The sequence below is a fragment of the Echiichthys vipera genome, assembly GCF_963691815.1.
Source record: "Echiichthys vipera genome assembly, chromosome: 14".
Classification (NCBI taxonomy): domain Eukaryota; kingdom Metazoa; phylum Chordata; class Actinopteri; order Perciformes; family Trachinidae; genus Echiichthys; species Echiichthys vipera.
In genome coordinates, this window is record NC_139839.1 from 5,518,472 (window position 1) to 5,544,493 (window position 26,022).

General features: G+C 45.4%; 1 protein-coding gene across 2 annotated transcripts; it reads right to left on the reverse strand.

Annotated features, from left to right (window-relative positions):
- nsd1b (nuclear receptor binding SET domain protein 1b) lies at positions 1 to 25,783 on the reverse strand. Of its 2 annotated transcripts, none has more exons than XM_083926961.1 (24): positions 25,664 to 25,783; positions 23,892 to 24,796; positions 20,512 to 20,650; positions 19,621 to 19,793; positions 16,262 to 19,412; positions 14,455 to 14,567; positions 14,059 to 14,314; positions 13,082 to 13,179; positions 12,012 to 12,054; positions 11,431 to 11,663; positions 10,507 to 10,644; positions 9,366 to 9,489; positions 7,708 to 7,908; positions 7,444 to 7,623; positions 6,860 to 7,016; positions 5,795 to 6,000; positions 5,585 to 5,697; positions 4,964 to 5,110; positions 4,679 to 4,801; positions 4,457 to 4,573; positions 3,668 to 3,809; positions 3,465 to 3,571; positions 3,182 to 3,383; positions 1 to 3,009 (listed from the first exon to the last, which is right to left on the reverse strand). In XM_083926961.1, the coding sequence occupies exons 2-24, from the start codon at positions 24,777 to 24,779 to the stop codon at positions 2,315 to 2,317; spliced, it is 7,746 nt and encodes a 2,581-aa protein (XP_083783087.1). In that variant the 5' UTR covers positions 24,780 to 24,796; positions 25,664 to 25,783; the 3' UTR covers positions 1 to 2,314. The 2 variants fall into 2 exon arrangements, with proteins under 2 accessions (XP_083783087.1, XP_083783086.1); XM_083926960.1 differs by having other exon boundaries at positions 13,082 to 13,182.
- Between the last annotated feature and the right edge of the window lie 239 nt (positions 25,784 to 26,022).

Here is a 26,022-nt window from a genome sequence, read left to right on the forward strand (position 1 = left end):
TCTAACAGGTCATAATTACACTGGAATGAAACATTGCTTGTTGGGCAACCGTAAAAAGGCATTAGTAGGGACACTTGGCTCTCGCAGGCGCCAAACTATTCCTTAAAAATATCTCCAAAGAAATACACTCTAAGGCATTGGCAGATCAACACACGGACAATATCAAGCTTCAAGACAGAGCGAAAAAACACATGTGGCAAGAACACGTACTGAAGTGCAAGCGTCATGGCAGGAGTCCGTCGCTTTCAAGTGTCTGATCCAATACTTTCTTTTTTCCTCCCCACCAGGACGGAGAGAGGGCCTCCCCTCGTCGTCGTCATTTGTGCGTCACAGAACAGTATATAAATAACGACACACGGAGCACAGCACACACCAGAGCAGACGTAGTGCTCACCTCTGCGTTCAGAGGCTGATCCAGGAGTTGTCCAAAGGCTTTTCTCAGTCAAAACACCGGATTCTTATCAGTCTGAGATCTTTTTTTTAATCTATTTTTTTGGCATGAAATGGGTCAATACTTGCTGTTGTCTCTGTGTGGTGGGAACTCGTGTCGAGGCTACGCCGGGCGGCCGACCGCGTGGCACTTTCACATTTCAGCGTAGATCGTGAAGATCCCGAAGCACCGTCAAAGGATCTTCAGGTGTCAAGAAGAACTGAAGACTGAGAGTACATGGAAGCAGAGACTCCTGCGTACGGTCAAATCCTAATCATACATCATTGAAGTGAAACACATTTTTAGTGCAGTGGGAGCTGTTTGTGTTAAATTTCGAGCGACAACCGAGACCCCGCCAAGGAGGCCGTGTCTTCGGCTCGGTTCGTCCGATCGTCAGCGGGATTACAGGAAAACTACTGATCCTAAATCCATGGAGCGTGGGCTGAGGAAGGGCACATTCAAGTTTGGAGACGATCTGATCCACGGGACGGTTACACAAATTATTTTTTACTTTGGTTGCGAGACACGGTGTTTGTGCCGCATTCCCGTGGCACCTGTTCCGCATGTTATCGATCCATTAAATGGGTGTTATCAGGGGTCTATCGTCCTCATAGATACGTCCGCTACATCTACTAGGAGGTTCAGAAGGCTGTCAGGAGTCCTTCGGCATCACACTCCAGGAGGCCCGTTGGGTTTAGTGTGGGCTTCCTGTCGCTGGTTAAGAACCTGACATAAGAAAGTGCCTGTGACAAAAGTCGAGGTCAGTGTTTGTTTGACCCATCCACCACCTCAACCTTCCTCCTTGCGCGGACTTTCTCCGTCTAACATTGATGTGGTCGGGTGATCCATCTCACCAGTTAGAGGAAGGGTAGGGCCATACCGCCTCCTACTTATTGAAGTAACGGCTGATAACGTCCTTTGAATAATAACGTTTGAATTGGATGCATGTTGTGTGGGAATAATTCGTTTCCGATCATGTTTCATGGCTCAGCCGATCCGTTTCTTTTGATCTTTTGTTGCTGGAAACAGCGATCAACGTGTTTTTTAAACGCTTCGACCAACACAACACATCGTCGTTGTAGCGTCCATGTTGTTTCCACATTACCACTTAAAAGCTCCTGAACACACCCAAGTCGGAAGAGCGGCTTCCCAGCTTGGGAAATGGGACCATCCGAGGAGCACCTGAATGCACCGTCGTCCTTGGCGGAGGTCTGCGCTCTCAAGGGGGCAACTTTAATTATTATGGATAAAACCATGTTTTTTTTTTATGGTGCGTTTTAAAAAAACTCGGCCACCGTTTGATTTGATCGAAATGTAACCAAGTCGACGTCATTCGCGCGGGCCGCAGAGCGAAAACTCCACCGTAGACTCGCACGCCGTCTAGCACGAAACACCTATGGTACACACTGGCTCTGCAGACACGAGAACTGTCGCCAACTACGTACACACGTTTTGCAAGTTGCTGAAATACTACTGAGAACAAATACAGAAAAAACAAACCAGCAGGTGGGATCGGTGAGAAAACAAGTGTATCAGAGTGAAATATGTTTACAGAGTTCTAGCGTGCGTACAAGTTCCAGATAATTGTCTTTGTCAGATCTCCCATATGAAGGTGCAGTCAGCGCCAGTGTGTGCAAAGTCACTGCGTCATGAACGGATTATCAGGACAAAACTAAATAAATAACATGTCCCTATGTATAAATATGGTTCTATACGCGGTTTGTTTATTTGATTCGTGAATAATTTATTTGACGTGTTGATTTAGTTTTGTCCTAAAACATATTCCTCCATACATCCACCTGCTCACTGGACACAAACAGTGACAGACTGAGGTGTAGTTACTGTGCGGGCTCGCTGCCTGCAGTCGTAACAATTCACTGTGTGTTACTCCTCTTCCTCCTCCTCTTCCTCCTCCTCCTCCTCCTCCTCTTCATCTTCGTCCTCATCCTCCTCATCCTCATCCTCTAGGTATTCCATCACAGCCTCTCCGTCCTCTTCGAGAGGATCTGATTTCACCTCCCCCTCTTCCTCCGACTCCTCCTCCACTTCCTCCAGCTCGTCGTCGTCGTCCTCCTCCTCCTCCTCCTCCTCGTCTTCCTCCCCTAAAACATCCCTCTCCTCCTCATACGAGGAGATGGGCGAGTAGTGCGGGAGGTCATACACTGGCGGGCTGCTTGGAGCGTCGGAGCTGCTGTGCGGAGCAGAGGAGGCGGGCGCGGCGACGGGAATAGTGATGGGAAAAGCAGAATGCGACTCGGCGCCGACGCTGATCTCCTGGACCTTCCCGGCGGTCGGCTTCTGACTGGTCCTGGCGTTTGAAGTAGCGGAGGGGATGACGGCCATGCCCAGCCCTGAGGTCAGGGGTCTGGGCTCGGGCGTGTACTCCCGGATCTCCCCCGGCTCCAGTGGGTCGGGCCCGCAGGGGTCGTGTTCGCTGCAGCACAGCTTGCCGTCCAGCTTGGAGATGAAGAGCAGGCCTTCGCGGTGCTGGTTGCAGTAGGAGCTTGGGCACATCTCGCAGAAGGACGCCGCCTCCTTATTACAGATGTCGCACTGGTGCCACGGACACTCCCAACGACCTGAGATGAATATACGGACAAGAACGTCAAGGGAAGTATAAAGGAACTGTGGCGAAACATGCATACCGGACGCCATCCAGTCAGCAGTACACCAAGGGGACCGAATACTGTCAAACGGCTGCTTCTGTCAGTAAGACTGCGGCTTATCCCGTTTAAACTGACAGCTACTGACCTGCAGGCCTCTTGGTGAGGTTGAGGCAGTCGGCGTGGTAAACTTTGGGACAGCCAGGTCTCTTACAGGAAACCATCTGTCCTCCGTCCCCACAGCTGAAACACTCGTCCTCTCGCTCTTTGGTCACAACCACCTTCTTCTTCCTCTTGCCGTGGCCCCGCCTCTTCAACTTGCGACCTTTGTCGTCGGGCGGCGGGTTGTTCTGAAGAGGAGAGAAGGTTTTAACCGCGCTTCAAAATAACTTGTACCTCAGGTATCTGACAGTATGTGAGGAATGTTTTACCTTTGGCCTTACGCCCAGGAAGCCGCTGCAGTTGGGTGCTCCACATTTACAGACCGTCTTCCCGTTCCCCAAACACTCCAGGTTGTAGTTGAAGGTGAGCTCCGTGCCTGAACAGAAACACCCAGAACATCACATAAGTAATCCTTTATTTACATGTTTTCTCCCTTAAACTGATCATTTGATGACGGTTATATTTTGTTTACCTGCAGCGACGTCAACGAGAGCGAACAGCCCCACCCTGGTGTCTCCGCTCACCGTCCACTTCTGCGTCTCACAGTTCGGCTGACAGCAGTGGTTCATGAAACGAGCCTCGTTCCCCTTCGGCCCGGCGTCAATGATTCGATCCTAACCCACACAAACGCACACACACACACACACACACACACACACACAACTGTTGCAGCTGGATCGTGTACACACCACTTCATATCCTTCATTTATAAGAAGGCTCTATTTTCTTGGTGACGCTACAACAAGTGCAAGCAGAGCTCTGAGAGTTTGGTATTTTCCAGACCTTGCAATTTGCTTTGCCTGTCTGTCTTGTGCCCAGTGCGGCGTGAACCGTGCACAGATGGGAGTTTCATTCAAATGAGACAGCAGCAAGAAAGTTTCGCAACAGAAAAAGTCCCTCAGCTGGAAAAATTGTGATTCTGTCAACAAGGACAAACTGCACCACGACGACGGGATAACGTTTTTAAACAGAGATGTAACAAGAGTCTAAATAAATATATTTAAATGTACAATATGTACAAAGGAAGGATTTCCACTGGTGTCTATTGCCTCCCCAATTTTTTTTTTAACCAAATTGAATGAATGTAAAACACACGGAGCCGACAAACCATCTGCTCCTGCTTTACATGCTTTTGAAAGCACACAGATGGTACAGTTACTTCTAAACATGACTGAATGACTCATACCTTGATTTCCCACTGCCAACATAAGTGCATACTTAAACACACACACACACACACACACACTCTCTGGATCTGTACCTTGTCCAGAGTCAGCATGTAGAAGTTACAGATGTCGGTCTCCTGGGCGTGTCTGATCCTGGACCGACACTCCTCTTCGTCAATCACCTCCCCGACATACTCGCTCACAAACTGACCCTGAGAGAGAGTAAGAACAGTGATTATTTAGCCTGATCCGGTCCCTCTGACCAGTAAACAACAGCAGTATAGTGCCGGCACCATTAACGACAGCAGCGTAGTTACCTTCTTGATGTCGTGGGCGCAGCGGAGCCCCCAGCCTCGAGACAGCGTCCTGAAGATCTCCACCTGGCTGTACTGACGCTTGCTGAACGCCTGGTTGAGGCAGCGCTCACCCGCCGGGCAGACCTGCAAACATTTCATCCTCTTGGAGCCATTTCTTTTGCTTTTTACGGAGCTTTGAACAGGAGTTTGCGAGCCCACAGAGAATACTTGACCCATGACTTCGACGTGGACCGCTTCTATACAGCTATAAAACATGTAGTGAGTGTGACGCAGGTGTTTCTGTACCTGCGGGTGACATTCGTACAGCAGCATGCGGTTGATGCATTCAGAGTCGTTCCCACACGGGCTCTCGTCCGTCGCCTTGCAGTTACAGCGCGGGATCTCGGACAGGTCGGCCGTGAAGATCTGAACCTTTCCGATCGGTCGATTCACCTGAATGAGTCAGAGAGGCGGGGGCGTAAGGTTTCAGATCACATTTCAGGCTCGTTGTTGAGTGAATACGACGATGCGCCTCCAATGAGTCAAATCTATTAGAATAAATATATCAAGTCTATCAAAGCTGCTGTTATTTAGCATTTTGTTTTAATAACAATACAAAATGAATAAAGGAATACTGTAATTCTCACTTATATTCACCTGAATCATACAAAGAACAAAGTCTTTATGAGTAACAGACTTGTATTATGCTTTGTTTGAAACGCATTGCTCTGTCAGTTTGACCGTTTTCATTTGTGCAGCAACACGCAAAATCATCCCAGGGTCTTTTTCAGCAAATCGGGTCATCAAATAAGCCATTCAGACAGGTTTTTTGGTGTATGAACTATTAATGGAGATATTACGGAGAGTCGCTAACAGCCGGGCATGTTCGGACTAAACAAAAAACGTGACGCAAGTCTTCTCCCTGACCTTGATATGTTTGTATGGAGGAGGCTTCCTGTCGTTCTTCCTGTCCTCCTGAAGCTGCCGAAGCTCCTTCTCCGCCTGCAGCTCACGAAACCGAACAGCCGCCTCCTCCAAAGCTGAGGAGGGAGATCAACAGTCAGACACTCAAGTCATCGTATTAGCAGGAAACAAGCTGACATCACAAGAGTCCATTTGGCTGAACACACTGGATACCTTTCTTGTAGGTGGCATCAACACCTTTCCCCATCTTCTCTTTGCTGTTGGCGTCCACATCCATGTAAGGGAAGACCCGGGCCTGGTAGGTCCACAGGTAGTCGTTGGAGCCAAAGAAGTGAACGGGGAACTCCCCGACGTCGTGCCTCATCCGCTGGATGTTCTCCGGGATCGTTTTGGGATGACTGACCTCCGCTGGCCACCATCTTAATGGAGCAGCAAAGGAAGTGACAGCACAGTTTCAGAGACCTTAGACATTAGAGAGAACGCAGCTTTAAGTGGCGTCTCCTCCTGCTGGACATTAGAGAGAATGCAGCTTTAAGTGGTGTCTCCTCCTGCTGGACATTAGAGAGACTGCAGCTTTAAGTAGAGTCTCCTCCTGCTGGACATTAGAGAGACTGCAGCTTTAAGTAGAGTCTCCTCCTGCAGGACATTAGAGAGAATGCAGCTTTAAGTGGAGTCTCCTCCTGCTGGACATTAGAGAGAACGCAGCTTTAAGTGGAGTCTCCTCCTGCTGGACATTAGAGAGAATGCAGCTTTAAGTGGAGTCTCCTCCTGCTGGACATTAGAGAGAACGCAGCTTTAAGTGGAGTCTCCTCCTGCTGGACGTTAGAGAGAATGCAGCTTTAAGTGGTGTCTCCTCCTGCTGGACATTAGAGAGAATGCAGCTTTAAGTAGAGTCTCCTCCTGCTGGACATTAGAGAGAATGCAGCTTTAAGTGGAGTCTCCTCCTGCTGGACATTAGAGAGAATACAGCTTTAAGAGGAGTCTCCTCCTGCTGGACATTAGAGAGAATGCAGCTTTAAGTGGTGTCTCCTCCTGCTGGACATTAGAGAGACTGCAGCTTTAAGTAGAGTCTCCTCCTGCTGGACATTAGAGAGAATGCAGCTTTAAGTGGAGTCTCCTCCTGCAGGACATTAGAGAGAATGCAGCTTTAAGTGGAGTCTCCTCCTGCTGGACATTAGAGAGAACGCAGCTTTAGTTCACTTCACCACCGGCTTCACCTTCAGACCCGGTGCTTGATCAGGGTGCAGACCAATAAAAATCGTAACTAAAGACACTGACCTGTAGCGTCCGACCTTCACCCAGAGGATGTCCTTGAAGCGAGGTTTCTTCCCGGCCTTGCAGTCGTTGCAGTACCAGCTGCCTTTAGGCATTTCCATGTTCAGACATTCCCGGTGGAACGCAGCAGGACAGGACTCACAGCACAGCAGACTGCCCCCTGTAGGACGGGAGGAGGAACTGCATCGGTTTAACTGTTGACTCTTTCAGGCTGTGTTTGTGAAGGTTCGCCAGAGCTACGCTGAGGCTACTACTGTTTTTTGGTCGTCACTGTACAGAGCAATTTAGCTAGTTTTAGCTAATTTTCTTGGCTTTACGGAATATTTGCTGTTTGCTTAAGCAGCAGACAGGCGAAGTTAGCAGCTAACGTGTCATTAAAGTGGAGCATTTAGCAGCCAAAGAGACAGATATTTCCCTCAGGAGTTGGTAGAGACCAAAACAAAGCTAAAAGACAGAATATCAGACCAACATTCACCAGGTGGACAGAATCACAAGTCAAAAGAAATGTCAACAAAGCGAAGAAGCACATTTCCCAAAATGTTGGCCTTGACATGCTTTGGGCTCCACGTGTTCCTAAAAAGTCATACCTTCGGTGCAGATGAAGCACCAGCTGACATTGACGTGCTCGTGGTTCTTGACGCCGCGGCGAGGGGCGAAGTGGTTGGGGCAGATGATGCTGTTGTTAGAGAGGACGACACAGCCGGCTGCCATGCACAGGTCTGTTGCGTGATAGGCGACCGGGCAGCGCACGCATCGAACCAGACGACCTACAGACGAACAAAACGGGCAGTAAAGAGCATCGAAGGGGCGTCGACCAGCACAGTTATGCATCCGAGCATCCTGCGCCTTACCTTTAGAGATGGACGAGCTGTTGGGGTTGGTGATGAAGCAGGTGAGACAGACGTGGATGGAGCAGCGGAAGCCTCGGCTCACAGGGGCGGTCGGAGCGAAGTTGGCGATACACTCGCCGTGGTAAAACTTCCCGCACACAGGAATCATACAGCGCCGCACGTCCTCACTGCGCTTTTTACAGACAAAGCAGGTGTGGGCGCCTGGGGAGGGAAAAAAGTGCATATCATCACCTCAACAAACAAGTGGAGTGCTGACGTGCTGAGTTTTTTTCAAACATGGAGATAATTCAATAAAAATAAATGCATAGAAATCGATCAACTTCCTCTTTGCCTTTATTACAGAGCTGGGGGTAAACGCGAAGCTAAGCATAAAGACTGGGAACGAGGGGAAACAGCCTGGCTCTGTCCGAAATTGGAAATGATGCCTACCGGCTCTTCACAAAATGACACGCACCACGCAAGTATGAAAAAATATATACCGTAATTTCCGGACTATAAGCCGCTACTTTTTTCCCTCGTTCTGGTCCCTGAGGCTTATACAACGGTGCGGCTTTTCTACGGCTTACGGTAACCAGGGGCGCGCACTACCGAGGATGCGCGAGACCGAGGCAGACATCTGGCGCCAGGTAATGAGAGCAAAACAAAGAGTAGGAGAGCTTCAGCGACAGTTTGCGCGAAGGAAGTGTTCATGCAAACACCCTCAACATGGAAAACAAACGGAGAAGTGCATATGATGCTGCTTTTAAGTTAAAGGCAATCGATCTGGCTGTCAAAGAAGGAAATAGAGCTGCTGCACGTACCTGGTTGGTTATTTTGATAACGTAAACGGCCGCGGGACTGCACTTTTACTGCCGTGTTACAGGCGAGCACTTTGTATTACTTTGCACCGTTGTATTATTTGTACTCTGCACGAATGCTGTTCGCCATGTCAAAGATGTGAAAGTTTGATTGAATGATTGAAAGACTTATTATTAATAAATGGGACGCTTTGCGTTCCCAAACAGTCATCTCTGTCCCGACAACCCCCTCCGTGGTAGCAGGAACCCCTATATACTACGGTAATGACACATCAAAACGCCTGCGGCTCATAGTCGGGTGCAGCTTTTATATGGAGCAATCTGTATTTTACCCTAAATTTAGCTGATGCAGCTTATAGTCAGGTGCGCTTTATAGTCCGGAAATTACGGTATATACTGTATATTAAGGACCCGGGGGATGGGGGTAATATTTAAAGAAAAAAGACGCAGATCTATGAGATTCAAAGTCATAAAAATAGTGTTTAGTTTTACACCTCCAGTGTTTTTAGTTGTATACTCCCTGTTAACAACAACAAACAAGCAAAAAAAGCCCCAAACGTTTAAAAACTCTTATGTTTAAAATCTAAAATTAGATTTTTATTTGTGATCTGATGTTTCAGTCCTCACACTTTCATTAAATGTACTTAATTATTTGACTTATTAACTTTACCTAATTATATACACATTTATGGACCGGTTCTGTTTGCCTGTGTGATATTTTACCTGATAAACGTCATAAATAAAGTGAATTAAAGTGACTTCTGGGCCCAGTTGACACTTTGCATTAATATTCTAAATGTATCTACTCATATAACGCAGTTGCATTACTTTTATTTATTTGTGTATTTGATTTGTTTGTACCTGATTTGCACTCGGGACAGACAAACTTCCCCTTCGGAGCCTGGGCCAGAGAGATGCAGGGCAGGTGGAAGGCTCCGCAGCACTGACCCTCACAGAGCAGCAGCTCCCCCGTCTTCTCACACACCTGGGACAACAAAACAACAACAAAACAATAAAACACAGCTTACTTCAGAAGACCAGACACAAGAGAGATTCAGAACAACGAGGAAGAAAGTCAAGTGGGATGCGTTTTATTTCCTGGGATCAAAACCGGTAAAAATAAGCAAATAAAGCAGTTTAAAGCTGTTACTGTGTGTCTCTCAGTGTGTTAACAAAAAAACCTGATTATATTTGTGTTATGGCAATTCTCTGGTTTCTCTAACGCCATGAAAACACTGTGACCCAGGTAAAATCAGAGTTTTCATTCCCGGGTTAACAGACCTCGATAACTCCTTCAGTAATCAGAGTATTCTTGCATGTAAACACGTTAACCAGGGTTTCACATCTGCACATGCTCCATCGGTCATAACTGCCCCTCCCCACTCCGTGGCAGTGGTTTTTGACCCGGATACAGAATAAATCAGGAAGCGACGGCGCCAAAAACAACATGAAAAAAACAACAATACGAGCGTTTCCTTCAAACCGAGGGAGGACTTCACCATGGCGATGAACATCACTACCAAGAGGACCCGCTTCTGCCATAATCCTGTCGTCCGTGTTCTCCGAGCTTTCCAAGTTTTTGTGATTTTGATAAAAGTTCAATGTGAAGAAAAAGCCGTACTCTGACCAGCTGTATGTCGGCACAGCGCCACCTGCTGTACCGGAGGAAGAGCTACTCCGTCATTCTTCACATTCTTCAACGCTCATGTCTACGAGGAGAACTGCGATGATCCGATTATTCCCTTAACCAGGGAAAGACTGCTTTACTACTGTGCATGGAAACGCACCCAATTATAAGATCCAGACGCCCAATGACCTAAATCCTTAATTTTGTTAAAATCTAGAATTAAAAACCACCAAAATCTAAGAAGTGTATCGTGAAAAACTGGATAAAAAGTAAATTAATGACGCCATTAACAGGCGACCAAATGTAACAGAGCGTTGATTAAAAAGACATAATTCTCCGGTTTGAACACCGTGATGATGTAAGAACACAACTCACCTGACAGATGTTCTCCTTCATGGAGGCGGGACCTCCTCGGTCCCCTATGATCTTCCTCGAGGACAAAAGTGGGTCGTCACACAGTGACAAGTCGTCCTTTAGGGAGGAGAAGCTGTGATCTAAGCTGCAAGGGTCACCCTGAAGAGACAAAGGACAAACTCAGGACCCGTGTTTGGCTCTGATCTGACTGCAGCCGATCGAGCTCTGGTGGAAGGAGATTCATAACTTTCTGTATTTGCTGGGTGGTGCGGAAATGATCTGAAGAGCTGCAGGAGCAATTTAAGTTGCTTAAATTGGAGCAAAAAGTTCTAATTTTGACAAAATCACCACTGTTTCAAATATGCATGTTCCATTTCTGTAAAGTTGCTCTTTGCCTGTCAAAAAAATGACTTTACAACAACAAAACATGCTCCCTATTTCTGTCCGAACGCCATTTCCTGGCGACTCATAACTGGAAATATTCATTCATTCATTCATCTTCAGCCTCTTGTCCCTGTCGGGGTCGCGGGGGGCTGGAGCCGATCCCAGCTGACATCGGACGTGAGGCGGGGTCCACCCTGGACAGGACGCCAGGCTATCGCAGGGCACATAGAGACGAACAGAGACAGACAACCATTCACACCTACGGGTGATTTAGAGTCATCAATGAACCGAACACCTGCACGTCTTTGGACTGTGGGAGGAAACCGGAGAACCCGGAGAGAACCGGGAGACACGGGGAGAACATGCAAACTCCACACAGAAGGGCCCCAGCTGGGATTCGAACCAGGAACCCTCTCGCTGTCAGGCGACAGTGCTAACCAACACAGCACCGTGTCGCCCTAACTGGAAATTTGACAAAGCTAAGGACTGATTTCCTTCTCTGATAAATATTGTGTCATAATCCTGAGATCAAAGTAAAAGAACAGCTAAAGGGAAACTGACTTCTGACTCTGCCGCTTCCTTTTTCTCCCCCTTTTGAGGAGCATCATCAATGTCCGCTGACACCGCCGTCTCCACTTGGGCGGGTTCGGATGCGGCCGGCGCTGGAGTGGAAGGCGCAGGAGAGCTGGGAGGGGGATCTGTGGGCGCACAGGTGGAAGCCTCTGTGGAGGTCGGCGAGGAGCTGGACGCTGTCAGCTGCTTACTCTTGGATTTTAAAGATGGCGGCCCAGAATCTGACCACAGGAGAGACGCGTTAGAAACTATTCCCCGGGTCTGTAAATTCTTTGTCATACTTGGCCAGAGTACGCTGTCATGAAAAGGACAATAAAAGGATGGGCCACATTTTTTAAATTGTAGTTTTTAATGTTCGAGTATCTGTTATTATGCCTTGAATTTGTTTCTGTTTTTTAAACCTACTAAACGATTTTCTTATCTCTTTTTCATTTTTGCTTTATTTAACTTTTAACACTTTTAAAATATTTTTCACAAAAAAATGTACACAATGAACAAACACAGGGTGTATGATTATTATAAATGGCACTGCAGAATAAATACATGCTGGCTGAAGGTGATTCACTGACCTGATTGAGGAGCATGAGTTGAGCTATTCTTCAGTGTTTTGACCTGTGACAAGAGAAAAACATCATTCTGAAACTTTCTAATCCATGATATCGTGGTAAATAATTTTCTTTTTTTGTAATCTTCTGAATATCACATCTGTCCAACATGATTTTCTCTGTTCCCATGCTGTTTGCACGCTAGACTTATTCTTCTACACTGGATAATAAAATGGTAGCTGAGAGTATGAATACACACATGACACTCACACGCCACTAATACAACAATACAACAATAACAGATTGAGCTAGAAAAGCAGTTTAGTGTTTGTATATGTGTGGTATTTATTCAGTTTTAGAAACCTAAGAGCTAATGTTAGCTTAAGTTGACTGGTGACTCAAGGGGCAGTAGAAACGGCCTCTGTTGCTTAAATCTGTCCACAGAAAAAATATTTTTTTCAGCAAATATCTATGCTACAACACGATTAAGCTAGCAAAGCAGTTTAGTGTTTGTATATGTGTGGTATTTATTCAGTTTTAGAAACCTCATGATGTCTACAAGCTAATGTTAGCTTAAGTTGACTGGTGACTGGAGGGGCAGTAGAAACTTTGTTGCTTAAATCTGTCCACAGAACTTTTTTTTTTCAGCAGATATGTTAGCTACAACACGATTAAAGCTAGCAAAGCAGTTTAGTGTTTATGTGTGGTATTTATTCAGTTTGAGAAACTTCACAATGTCTACAAGCTACGCTAAACGCAATGCTACACTCGGTTAAGCTAGCAGGGCAGCAACAGGCTAAATTACATCAACATAGTAAGTTCCATAGCAACCGCCGGCCAGGAGGACCTATTTCTTTATAAGAACAATGGTTTATGGATTTTTTTTGTTAATAGACGCTGTTTAAATTGTAATATGTTGATCACTTTAATATCGCCATCGTTGGTAACTGTTTTATAAAAGCAACAGCTCAGTTCAGGCTGTGAAATGTTGGGATTATATCACGGCTAAGGGGCGTTGTTCGGCCCGACGTGAAGCAACGTGATATAATCCCAACATACCATTGCCTGTCGTGAGCTATTGCTTATATATTTACCTTTTTCTTGGGGGCTGTTGAGGCCTCTGCCTCCAGACAGTACTCAAGGATCTTCTGAGTGGGTTTCCTCTTCCGCTTCTTCTCCAGCACAGGAACATCTCCTGAATCAAATGTCACATAAAAACACTCAATGTTTATTATTTTTATTACTATTAATAATAATGAGAATAATAACTTTCATATGTAAGATAATATATCAGTTACAGCGGATATCTTTATGCAGAACCAGTATTTTTTTAAATGTAATACTTTAAGTACATTTTGCCGATAATAGTTGGAGGGCCGAAACTTTGGACTTCCCATGGCACTCGAACGCAGCAGGGCAGCGCGAGTGAAACGCTGCGGCTGTTAAAAGGCAGGAAGCTCGGCAAATAACTTTATTCGGACCGAATAAAATGATTGGTCAGACTTTTATCAGAAATATATGATAATTTAATATTTTTGAGTTTGAACACCTGCTGGATTTCTTTTACATATTAGGTTGCCATATGTGATATATGAAAAGTGTAACAATGTCAGAAATGTAAGAGTTGCTTTAACTACATTATCATATTTATACTTTAATACTTTTATTGAAGGAACATTTTCAATGCAGGACTTTTACGACTGTCCAGCTCACACTACTTTTTAACCACTTTGTGGACCTTTTCCTGTTTCAACCGGACACAACCCTCCAGGTTACAGCCAGGCCAATAAACAAGTTGTTTTCCTAGATTCATGTGGAAGATTTTTGTCTGTCCTGCAGAGAATCCTGACCTCAACCCCATCCAACACCTTTTTTTTTTGCCCAGCATCAGTGTCTGACCTCATTAATGCTCTTGTGGCTGAATGGAAGCAAATCCACAGAGCCAGCATTAAAAAGGTGCAAAATGGTTTGTTTTTGGGTGTCCACATTCTTTTGGCCTTGTAGTTTATTGACATTTACCCAGAGGATTTTACTTTGGCGGACAAAGAAAGAAACACAAATACTTCCTCACCGTTGCCTTTGATGAGGCCTTCTGACAGCGAGGGGTCGGCTTCAGGAGGAGGGGTTAGCGTGTCGATGGTGAGCACCGTTGCATCTTGGTTGGACGTGTTTTCAGTGCTGGAAATTTGTAGTTCAGGGGGAGTTGTTGCAGCAGTTTCCTCAGGAGGTGGTGTCTGTATTTCAGGAAGCATGTTCAAGGATGGTTGGTCCTGTGCGCTGCTGTCCGATCCCGGTGGTTCGGACATGGACGTGACGGGCTGAGAGGCCTGAGAAAGCAAATGGTGTGATTTAATTGTCTATCAGTGATAAGAGCTTCCCGTGCAGATGGAAACAAGTGATGCAAAATGCTTAATTAACAACATATAATTATAAAGTTACAACAAATCTTACTTTGTATGAGTTTTACCTTTCCAATCAACTGGAGAGGCTTTTTGGTTTTCTTCCTGGTGGAGAAAATCTGATCATACTCTTCAGTCCATTCAATCAGCCTCTTGCTTGGTTTTCTTATTCGCTTATGTGCTGAAAGAGATATATGAGAAAAGACACTAGCTTTTTTTAATCTCTGTGGTTTATAGTGTGGTACAAAGAGTAACAGAAAAATCACAGAGGTTATACAGGCGTAAAGCATTTTAAGGCCCAGACACACCATACCAACTTCAAAGTCTTGACAAAGGCCATATGTTGCATTGCCTCACGTCAACTTTGTCTCGCCCCGAAAAGTGGCACCTGTACACACCACGAAGACTACAGAAACAGTCAACTAACGCGTAAGTTTTGCACCTCCGTGAGGGGAAATAAGTCTCCACACCATTAGGCAGCCGACAAACCAATGCTTAAAGAACAAATGATATAACCAACACCACAAACAACTACCAACTGCTTCTCAGTGCTTACATGATATAACAAGTTTGTTTACCATCTCACAGCCTCTTGACTTAAGTGGTTTGTATACTATCCTCACTTTTGTTTCTCTTATTCGTCCTCTGAGCTGACCTGATATTCAAACAGTTTTCCACTGATACCACATCTGGCAAAAAGCCGCTAACAAGGGACGACTAGGGCCAACAGTGCAGGACCCACCGCAAAAACTAGGGCAACAGCCACTCACTGATGGCCCACCATAAACCGAATCTGTGTCAGGGCCTTTGGAGTGTCTAATCACACCGTGGCTACTTACCACAGGCAAATAAAAGTCATGTTCAACCTGTTTAACCCATGGTTAGTTTCATCCATGACAGTTAGCCGATAGCAACCATACAACAACTGTAGCTACGAATACCTGCAGTTTGATATACCTTGCACACATACTTAGAATGATGTTTAACGAAAATTGTACTGTTGGACCCTTTTCAGCAAACACACAGCACTCCAACTTGACTGCCTGCGGTTTATCTGTATACAACAACAGACTATGAGTTCTCTGAAGTTGTTTCCTGTCATTAGCTTGGAGTGGCGATTCCTTTTTGCTGAATACACCAGAAACGGGAGGAAATACTCTTGTGTGTTCTGTGAGGGAAATCACAGATTGACTGATAAACACTGTTACATAGCTTAGCAGATGGAAGCAACATTTGTTATTTGTGTGTCACATACGAAACCAATTCCAGGGAAGAGCATGCCAAAGCCCTGTGTTTGGTTATTTGCACTGATGGCTCGAGTGATTTTAAATCTGCACACATTTTAATGCTAAGTGTCCAGTGTCTTTTACCAATGACTGGCGGATTTATTCTATTCATAATAAACTGTTGCTCAGAGGGATCTTTGTGTCTTTCTGCCCTTTCAGTTGTCAGTCTGGTTGAACCACTGTACAGTGTCTTGTTCTCCTTGGACAAAACAAACCCTTCATAAAAAAACATATTACAGAGAGGACTTTCTACAACCTAAAAGAATCACAGACCATCCAGACAAAGTGTTCTCGGACATCTGACGAAACCTAATCAAGCTTTGTGGCAAGAATTTTCAAGCTTTTAAACTGATGTGTATATTCGTTTACATTTTGACACCATATGATACATTAACTATCAGCAGTTCCTGATTGTTGTGAACCCATGAACTATTACTAAATGACTTAAAAACAAAATTGTGCGCTAAATCAGTTGACCAAACTACAATAATTAGCATCCAGTTGTTATTAGCGTGTCAGAATGCACTCAGGATTAGAGTAAGATTGTGCTTCATTAATTTGGGCAGACTCTAAACTAGACTGTCCTTACCTTTTGGAGCCTTGTTGCCTTCTCCAGTGTTGTGCATCAAGCTTGTATTAGTCTCAGTGCAATCTGCAACAAGGCCATTCGGCTGCTCCAGACACAGCGTAGTATCGCACCCCCTCTGCTCCAAAGGCACCATGTTCTGTAGATTCTCATTTACTGTGCTCCACCGGTTGTCCTCCTTCTCCTCCCCAGCTGCACCTTCACCACCTCCAGCGTTCCTCTCCCAGCTACTGGTCTGTAAGCCCAACAGGGACTGGACCCTTGAAGAGCAATCCCCTCCTGAGGAGCCCATAGCTGGCAAGGACTCCAGTCCTGGGAAACCAGGTCCAGACCTGGCAGGACGACAAGGCACTTTGCGGTTGGCTTTCTTTTTCACCCCAGTGCCCCTTCTGTTATAAGGTTTCTTGGAGGTCTGACTTGTGCTCTCCTCATTGTGTCTGATTACAGCTTTGTTAAGACTTGAATTTGAATTGTTAACATGTTCAATTTGTTGATTTTGGCTTGCCAGTGCAGCCTTCCCAGGCATCACTAAGGGTTCCTCCTTAACATGTGCACTTGGTGGCCCAATTTCCAGTTCTAAGGGGGTCCCATCTCGCTCTCTAGTGTCATGTAAGTCCTTCAACATCATGAGAAACGTGCTGAACTTGTAGTTTGTGTCTGGTTTGAAAGAGATGGGTTTACCATCACCCTCATTTGTCAGGGACTGGAAGGATACCTCCTCCACGTTTTTAAAGGAATTCATAAAAGAAAATGGTGAGGAAGGCGAGGACAAAGAGTGTATGTCAGAGGAATTATTTTCCTTCTTTGCCTTTACCCTAGACGTAAGGGGTATGAAGTCCATTGGTGGAGTTGAGGATATTGAAAGGTCTTCATCTTCGCTCTTTACTTCAAAGTCCACTGAATCAGAGGATGTCAAAGGGGGGGTGCTACAACTAGAAAAAGTGCCCCCATCACACTCGCCATTGTCCTTATTGTGAGTTTTAAGAGACTTCATTTTAGTGCAAAAGTCCAGTTTGGAGTTACGTGCAGAGTTGCACACAAGTTCCTCAGCTTTTCTGGATGTGGTCAGGAGTTCTTTCTGCTTATCCTCCTTTTGGGATTTTTCTCGCTTCTTCTCTTCCGCCTCCTGCATGGCCTTCAAGGCTCTGGTCATCAGCCGGTTGCTGGCTGGGAGGTGGGCAGGCTGCTCAGGAAGTAGGACTATGACTTCATCTGGAACTTGCTTTGATTTTTGGACTACTTTCTTGGATTTCTCCACAGCCAGGTCTTTGAGCACATGAGCTTTTTTACTTACTAAATTCCCATGTCGGTGAGAAGGTAGATGAGTTGTATTAAAAACCGTACTACTAGTAGATGTAATTTTTTGCTCTGAGCTGCCTAACTTTTCAGGGGACAGGCTACTTACATCGGATGTCAGAGTCTTCTTACCTTCTGACTGCTCTGATTGGTTAGAGGATGAAATGTTGCTTACATTTATATCTGGTACCATTTCTGCTTCTGGGCTACCAAACTCATCAGGCACACTTGCCAAATCTGGGGCAATGATAGTTTTACCTTGTGATGATTCTGACAAGAGACGAAGAATACCTGTCCCACCGCTTGCTTTTAACTTCCTAACTGAGACCTTTACGGACTCTGAACTGACTGCCTCATCTACGGAGACAATTGTCTTGCGATCCACCCAGTCTGATTGTTTAGAGGGCATTTTTGTCACATTAGGATCTGGTGTTTTTTCATTCTTTGTGCATCCAGGTTGGTCACTGGGACTAACTGTTACACTAGAGTTTAGGAACTTCTTACCCTTCATGTCCTTGCGTATTAATTTGACAAAGGGCAGCCTACACTTAGAGACCAGGCTTGTGTGCTTTTCTAGCCTTGCTAATGGGTCAGTAGTGACATTTAAACTGGATAGCGGCGTCTTGTTTCTGTCTTTTTCTTCTGCTCGGTCAGAAATGCTGTCATTTACATTGACTTTTTTATTGGCCATTGTATCTAAATGTTGAGTTTGACCGACTCCCTTTACATTCAACCCAGGTTGCTCCTTGAAACTCACAGTCTCTAAAGTCTTTTTAACATCTGAGCTACCTAACTGGTCAGACAAGGAGCCTGCAACACGGTGAGTTGTATTACTTACTGTCTTTCTCCCCTTTGAATATCCACACTTGTCAGAAGGTACACCAGTCTTAACAGAGACCGGAGATCTCTGCTTGTTTGACAATCCTGACTGGTCAGTGGGACGGTCAGTTGTACCAAAAGGACTATTAGCAACCGGGGTGTCTTTACACTTCAAATATCCTGACTGTTGAGGTGGAAATTTTGTTTCAGCAGGTTCCAGAGTCTTATGTTTTTCTGACAACCCTGACTGATCAGTGGGATTGCCAGTTATACCAAAAGGCGTACTCGCAACTGGGGTGATTTTACACTTCAAATGTCCTGACTGTTCAGGTGGTAGATTTGTTTCAGCAAGTACCAGAGTCTTATGCTTGTCTACCAACCCTGACTGGTCACTGGGCCCACCACTGGATGAGGAGGCACTAGGAACCAGTGACTTTTTACTTACAACAGATGAGGTCTTTTTCTTGCAGGGCACCTTACTAAAGAGAGTGCGGTCTGGCATCGGACTGGTTGTTTTAGGCCGTCTGTCTTTGCCCGATTTGCTGAACCAAAGGCCACTCTGAATCTCCGGCTGCTTCTTCTCTTTCACAACTGTAACAGATGGCTGAGTTGGAACTAGTTTTGACTGACGTTCAAGTGCTTTCGGACACAAAATCTTAGGGACTGAGTCAAGATCAGAATATGGGCACTCTCCAATGTCTCTATCTGATTGGTCAGGGCTATTACATAATTTCTTTTTAGAGTCTTTACTACTCATGTCCTTTGAAGATTTACTTGGTTTCTTCTTGCCAGAAGATTTACTTAAAGTGCTTGGCTTTGTTGGAGTTGAAATTGTGGAAGAAGTGGATCCATTGGTCATGTGCGATGTCTCAGGAAGGGTGGGTGAAGTGCAGGGAGGAAAGGTTGGATGGATAGAACTGATGGGGAAGCTATCATCCATGGACGAAGGAATGGGGGAAGTCATTATGGATCTCTCTTGGAGAACAGATTCAGCTTCAACCACACTGGACTTCCAAGAGTCCTGAAAACGCTTTGCAATCTGCAGAAAGATAAATGCAAACACTGCTCAATCTCTGCACATGTAACATTCCTGTTGACAGAAACATTTTCATCATAGCTAAAGATATTCCTGAACAAGTCTGCAAACATTTCTTTTAATGTCTAACACGATGATCACCCAGCAATAATGATTTCATTTTTATTAGTGCATGCAAGTAGCTACTCATGATTCATGAAATAGTAATTACAGTGGATTTGTAGTTCTGCTCCCTTTGCTTTCCCCTCCGGCGCAGTGGGGGGAGCTGTTCAAATTCAAAGCCTCCGTGGAAACTGTGAGTTGATTTGTCCTCCACCCAGGTTAACTCCACAGGCTCCCCAAAGGTCCTGACATGGTAGAGCCGACAGGGCCGGTCACTTGGCTCTAAGACAACAACAAACATCAGCCTCAATCTCAGGAGACGCAAATTAAACCTACATCATCCTGCACAGGAAGTATACGAGTGCATCAACTAAGCAAAGGGAGCTATAAAATCTCTCTACACAACATAACGACAATCAAATGTGCTTACTTGTGTCAAAGTTTTGAGCATGGCATTTTGTTAAATGGCCAAAGTATTAAATGTATTAATTGTATACATTATTTATTAGACACTGGAAATAAACTTAACCCCACACTACCAGCAGTTCATGGCATTTCCCTCAACCACAGTTGCAAAGGAATAACACTAAGTGGACAAACAAACACTTTTATATGAGGTAAACATAAAGGCGGTCAGTGTACGTGTCAGGAGATGCAAGTGCTTGAAATATCTGCTTTCAAAAGAGATGGGTAGTAACGAAGGAGGAGATCCATTGGTTGATGGTATAACAAGGTTTTTGATAGCAATATGAGAAAATCAGACACTTTTATCCTAAATTAATATCTAATTTGAGGAGAAAACATTTCTAGCATGTTGGTTTTCTTTGCTTGGTTACTTGACCCAATATAGCATTTCAAATCACCATTCATGCGCTGCTATTACCAGCTGGGAATTTCAATTAACTGGTGACCAAAGGAGCCACAGAGCACAGCACATAACTGAATACAACCCATTTACAAAGTAGTTAATCACATGAAGTCAACAATGCCTCAGGCCCACCTTTCACTCTGTGATAGATTCCCTTTGTGGGGTCAACGGTCACCTCACAGGGCCACCATGGTCTTCGGTTGAACTTTGCCCATATAACGTCACCCTCTAAAAACTTCACAGGCGGTACAGACTTTTTCTTGAGGCTGTTCTGCTGTCGACAACATGACAATGAAAAAGGAAAACTGCAGTCAGACAAATGAAAATGAGACTTGCTGGTTGGCTGCTCTTGTTATTTCAACAATGTCAAATGTGACCCACTTCCAAAAACAACATATTACATAATCATATATACATGTTTACCTGTATTTAAAATCTTAAATATTACACTTATGAACTGCAGATATTATACTTTTAAAGCCTGACCCAGAAGATGTAGGGCCCTGCACGTGACATACGATTGTTTTATCCCATCTAAGCACCCACCGCACATCTGTGACCAATCGGAGCACATCTAACTGTAAACATGGGGAAGCGAAATAAGGATAAGGAACGATGCTGTTGGTGCTGTGAGGTGGAACTGTGGGTACGAGACTGCCAGCATCAAGCCTACCGCCATTGTTTGTTTACATTCTTGTTCCTGGTCATTTCATTGTTTCAATATTCTTAGCGTCAAGAACGGCTTCACCTGTTTTGCAGTGTGACAGGGAAAATTGTCTTGCATGAAAAATGCAGCAGATTGGGAGACAACTGCATGTTGTGAAGGAGGTTCACATAAACATTTGCATTCACCCTGCCATTTAGCTGCACAAGAGGCCCAACTCCTGCTGCAGAAAACAACCCCCAAACCAAGACATGACATTAAAGTTCAATTTATTCGTGTCTGATGGGAAACATTTTGACCTGCCTACCTACCCAAAAGTGGGTAAAGAAGTGAGTTAAATTTGGAGGAGGAAGTGTCAGAGTCCAGATCTAAACCTCATAGAGAATCTCTGGAAAATCCTCTGCAACAAAGTAATGTCCGAGAAACCCACTACAGTTAATGAACTGTGGAAGAGACTGAAGAAGAACGGACGCAGATCAAACCAGAGCAGTGTGAGAAACTAGTGATGTCCTGTGGGAGCAGATTCGCTGAAGTCATTCAAAGCTGCGGCCTCTACACTTCCTGTTCATTTATGAATCCTTTAGAAGAAAACATTGTTGAAGTCTTCTCTTCGGACACAATCAAAAAAGTGTATATGTTGAGAAGTCTAAATAAAATCTTATAAAAACATAAACTAGGACACTGCATAGTCGGTCAAAGGTTTCAGCGTCAGACCAACAATATTCTCTCCAGGCATTTCTAATTTTAGTCTTCTCTTTTTCCACAACTGGTTTCAAACCGCAGTAGAAGATTATCACAACCTGGTAACACTAGTGGCTACTGTACCCTCTGTGTAAATGAGAGTAACTGCACACAGCAGCAGGTTGAGTGGACTGGTGGGGTACATGAGCAGGCCTGAGTTATGACCGGCATGTAGCACGGATGGCCAGAGGGCTGATACTGCCTACTGCTATGATGTAACCCTGGCTGGAAGATTTTAAGGGAACAGTTTTTTTCACTTTCATGCTGAGAGTCAGTATCACTTGCGGAGCTTCCTGAAGCTACAGCCTGGAGACTATTAGCTTAGCTTGGTATTAAAACAGGAAGCAGAGGGAAACAGCTCCCCTTTAGAGGTGTTCAGCACATTTACAAATTAATCTTGAACCCTGAATCTTTGGAGTAAATAGTAGGCTGCTAAGATGTCAACCTTATAATTAGTGCTTGCATAGGTCTGGTTTTATACTGAACTGACCCCATGACCTGGCAACAAACTGGCTTGTCTTTGTGCGTTTCTGCCTCCTAGGACTCAAAGTTTTGTCTTTGTCTTTACGCGTTTAAGAAAATCAACCTGCATGAGAAGGTTATAATGGCACACTTCTAAATGAATGTGCAGCCGGTGCAGCTTCCACACAAAAAATAACAGTGGTCCTAAAATTGATCCCTGGGGAACACCAGAAAAGAGAAGTATCTGACCGCACGATACAATCACTTGGTCGCTAAGAGTTGTGTGAGAATACCACTCTGTCTGTAAGCAGGGTTTGAAGCTACAGCCAGCAGTTGGTTAGCTTAGCTTAGCATAAAGACAGCTAGCCTGGCTCTGTCAGCGTCAAACAAAATCTGCCTAGCAGCACTTCTAAAGCTTGCTAATTGGCATGTTATGTGTTATTTGTTCAATCTGTACAAAAACCTATTTAAAAACCATCAAGTTGGGATTTTCCTCATGACAGTGACTTCCTGGGGTCTGTACTGGTTGCCTGGCAACCTCACATTGTCGACAAGTCTCCTGGATCCAACTGTAAAACCACAACCTGTGTCCTAAATAAAGGGTTTTTGTTTCCTGGTTTGCATTAGTCAGGGAGAGGTGTAAGATTACTTTAAACGGTTATTTGTAACTAAATAGGTATTCTTGTGATCTTGCCTTCAACCTCGATAAATGTCAAAATCTGCTAATTGTTCCCTTGCTTGTCTCCATGAGGACATGCAGAAGCTTTTGTCGTTTCAGAAAACATCCTGACGTGTCATAGCAGGAGAGGCGCAGAGTATAAATAATAAAATTATTGATGGCTGGGTCCCATTTAGCTGCATCAGTGCTCAGAGCCCTGGTTTTGTGCATTCACTGTCACTTTCACTTGGACACTTAAACAGAACGTAGCCGTCATTAATGTTATAAGCAACACCTGAGCTTTTCCTACTAGAAATATCTGCAGCGTTCACACTGATTGAGCTGTGAGCCGATTGATTTGAATTCTCATTCAGGAGAAAAGTGGCAGTTATCCTGGAGAAGGTGCTCAAACATTGATTCACAGAGTTATGGGCTCTGTTCTCTTCCTTTGGATTTAATATCACCTCTTGACCGTGCCAAGGTGTAGTTAAAGGAACTCGTCTCCCAAAGCAGACGGAGAAACAAAAGCTTACAAGAGAAACAAATTACGAGAGCTTGTAATGATGACTACACGTTAAGTTACAGGTTATGGTAAAACTAGATAGGAGAGTCTGTGTTCCAGGAATACAAGATGTTGATGAGACGTTCTGTCACACAAAAACAGTTAATATTAATGGATTTTATCACTCTTATCAGTTTACTTTAGCTCTATTTGGGGAATAATCATGCTTTAAGTTCTGGGACTACAGTTCCCAAAATGCTTTAAGGGATGTAAACAGGAAGTACAATATCTACAACTTAAGCCCCTTTCTTTTCGCCCATATTTCCTTACATTTCTGCAGACTCTCCTTTGACTGACAGCCATTTTGAAACTCAACAATGTTATTTCACATCAGGAAGAAAGGCTCCTATCTAAAGGAGGTGTTGCTATTCCTAAAGAAATCAGAAATGCTTTTGTTTACTTTGGGTAATAAGGATAAAACTTGCCATTGAATGCCTTGATGGACTATCCCCAAACAGTAAGAGCTCCGTGTCGCTCTCCCACTCGTCATCCGATCCATCCCAGTATCTCCTGCGCTGCCCGGACGACTGCGACCGGGTCACCACCTTGGCCGACGACAGGGTAGCATCCTTGGCGTCCAAGTTCAAGTATCCAGGAGTGGACTGATGGGCGCTCCCCGCCTGTTTGTCCTGCAAGCCTCCTCTCAGAGGCGACGACGTCTCCCGCTCTTCGTCGTTGTCTTCATCCTCAAACAAAGAGGACTCAAAGTGGAGGAAGCCGTTAGCGAAGGGGCTGTTGCTGTCGAGAGAGAAGGCCGGGCTGGGCGGGCCTGAGAAACAACTTTCAACCTTTTTCTCCGAGATGTCGGGATCGCTGCGATTGGTTGCTGGCACGTCTCGACCTTTAGTTTGGACCACGGTTTGTTTTTGCCCAGCAGAAGAGCCACTGAAGTTTTCCTCCCTGCTTGCGTTCTGGGTGCCAGAATAACCGCTGCTAGTGCAATCGGCCCAGGAGTCCCTCGCCTTCGCCTTCCCCCTGTTCTTCTTATTCACCCCAAACTCCCAGCTCCTCTCTGGCTCCCTCACCGGCAGGACCAGGTCCGGCTGGCTCACCATGGTGGTGAGATGTTGCAGCCTCCTGAGAGGACTGTAGGAGGTGGAAGAAGTGGAGGAGGAGGAGGAGGAGTGGTCCCTTTGTGTGAACCCATAGACGGATGCATGCTTGAGGGAGGAGGCGGCGGCAGACATGGTTAGCCCGATCCTGTGGTCATGGTGTCTGGAGGCGCAGGAGTGGGTGGAGAGGTCGCGGCCAGGGGTCAAAGGGCAGCTGGACTGATGAGTCTCCCTGCCAGGGCCTGGGTAGAGCCCACTCATGCTGGCATGGTTCCTCCCTGAAACATGAGCAGAACCATAAAAATAAACATCAAGGTTTAGAAGATTTTAAAACATAATATGCATATTTTTCCTTATAAGGCATTGCTGTAGAACCCTACAATAATATCCCAATTTAAAAAATTACACTTAATCTATGTTTTTCCTGCTCAGCATGTCTCTAACACCCCTGCAGCAGTCTGAAGTTCTCCCAGGCAGCTGGTGATGATATATTTTTATCATCAAGTGAAACAGAACAACAACACAACCTGCCTTCAGATGATGTCAAACGCGTAAAGACACCCGAGCGGATCGACCTCATGGGACAGATTTTTGGGGAAAAAGCTTCCACCGCTGTAAAAGCCTTTGGGGACAATTATCGCGATATGATGGAAATTGATAAGGTCAGCAGCCTGTCAACTCACGCGCATGCATACAGTACACACACGAACACACACACACACACACACACACAATAAAGGCACAGCGCGTCAGGGTAAAAATCAACACCGGCGCCGCGACCACGAACTGGAATTAAAATGGACCCGTTCGTGCGCGTGCGAGCGACGCGCGTGTGCCTAGGTGTGTTGAAGGTCTGTTGTGTATCTGTGTGTGTAGGTGTGTGTGTGTGACTGTGTGACGCTCGTGGCTCCCATGCTTCCACGAGATAAAAACACTAAAAACCCGAGACGACACGAACCAAGTTCACCAACACACACTGGCGCACACACACACACGCGCAGAGACACACACGCACACGCGTAAACAGACACACGCTGACACTCTTCCACAGGCTTCCCTCCCCGACACATACAGCCTGTGTGCATCAAACAGTAAAATCACGGAGAAAACGTCAAATGACACGGGATCTGTCGCGAGAATCTTACCATTCCGGTGTCGGCCACCGCGACCGTGACCCTCGGGCCGCTCATTTTGCCGTTTAAATGGGCCAATTTCCAATTTTTTGAAAGCGGATGAGGAGAGTCACAGCGGCAATACTACTAGGCCTGGATCCTGTGAAACGTACTCACTCACTGCCCCCTCCACCTCTCTCTCTCTCTCTCTCCCTCTGTCTCTCTCTCTCTCTCCCTCCTCCTCCTCCTCCTCCTCCTCACATGCGCTAAAGCCTGGTCCAGCGGCCCCTGAAACACAGATTCAGGCGTGTTGTGCTCCTCCAGCGACACTCCCCCTTCTGTTCTGTGATAACTCCAACTTTATAACCCTCCGTGTGTACATTTCTGCTCTG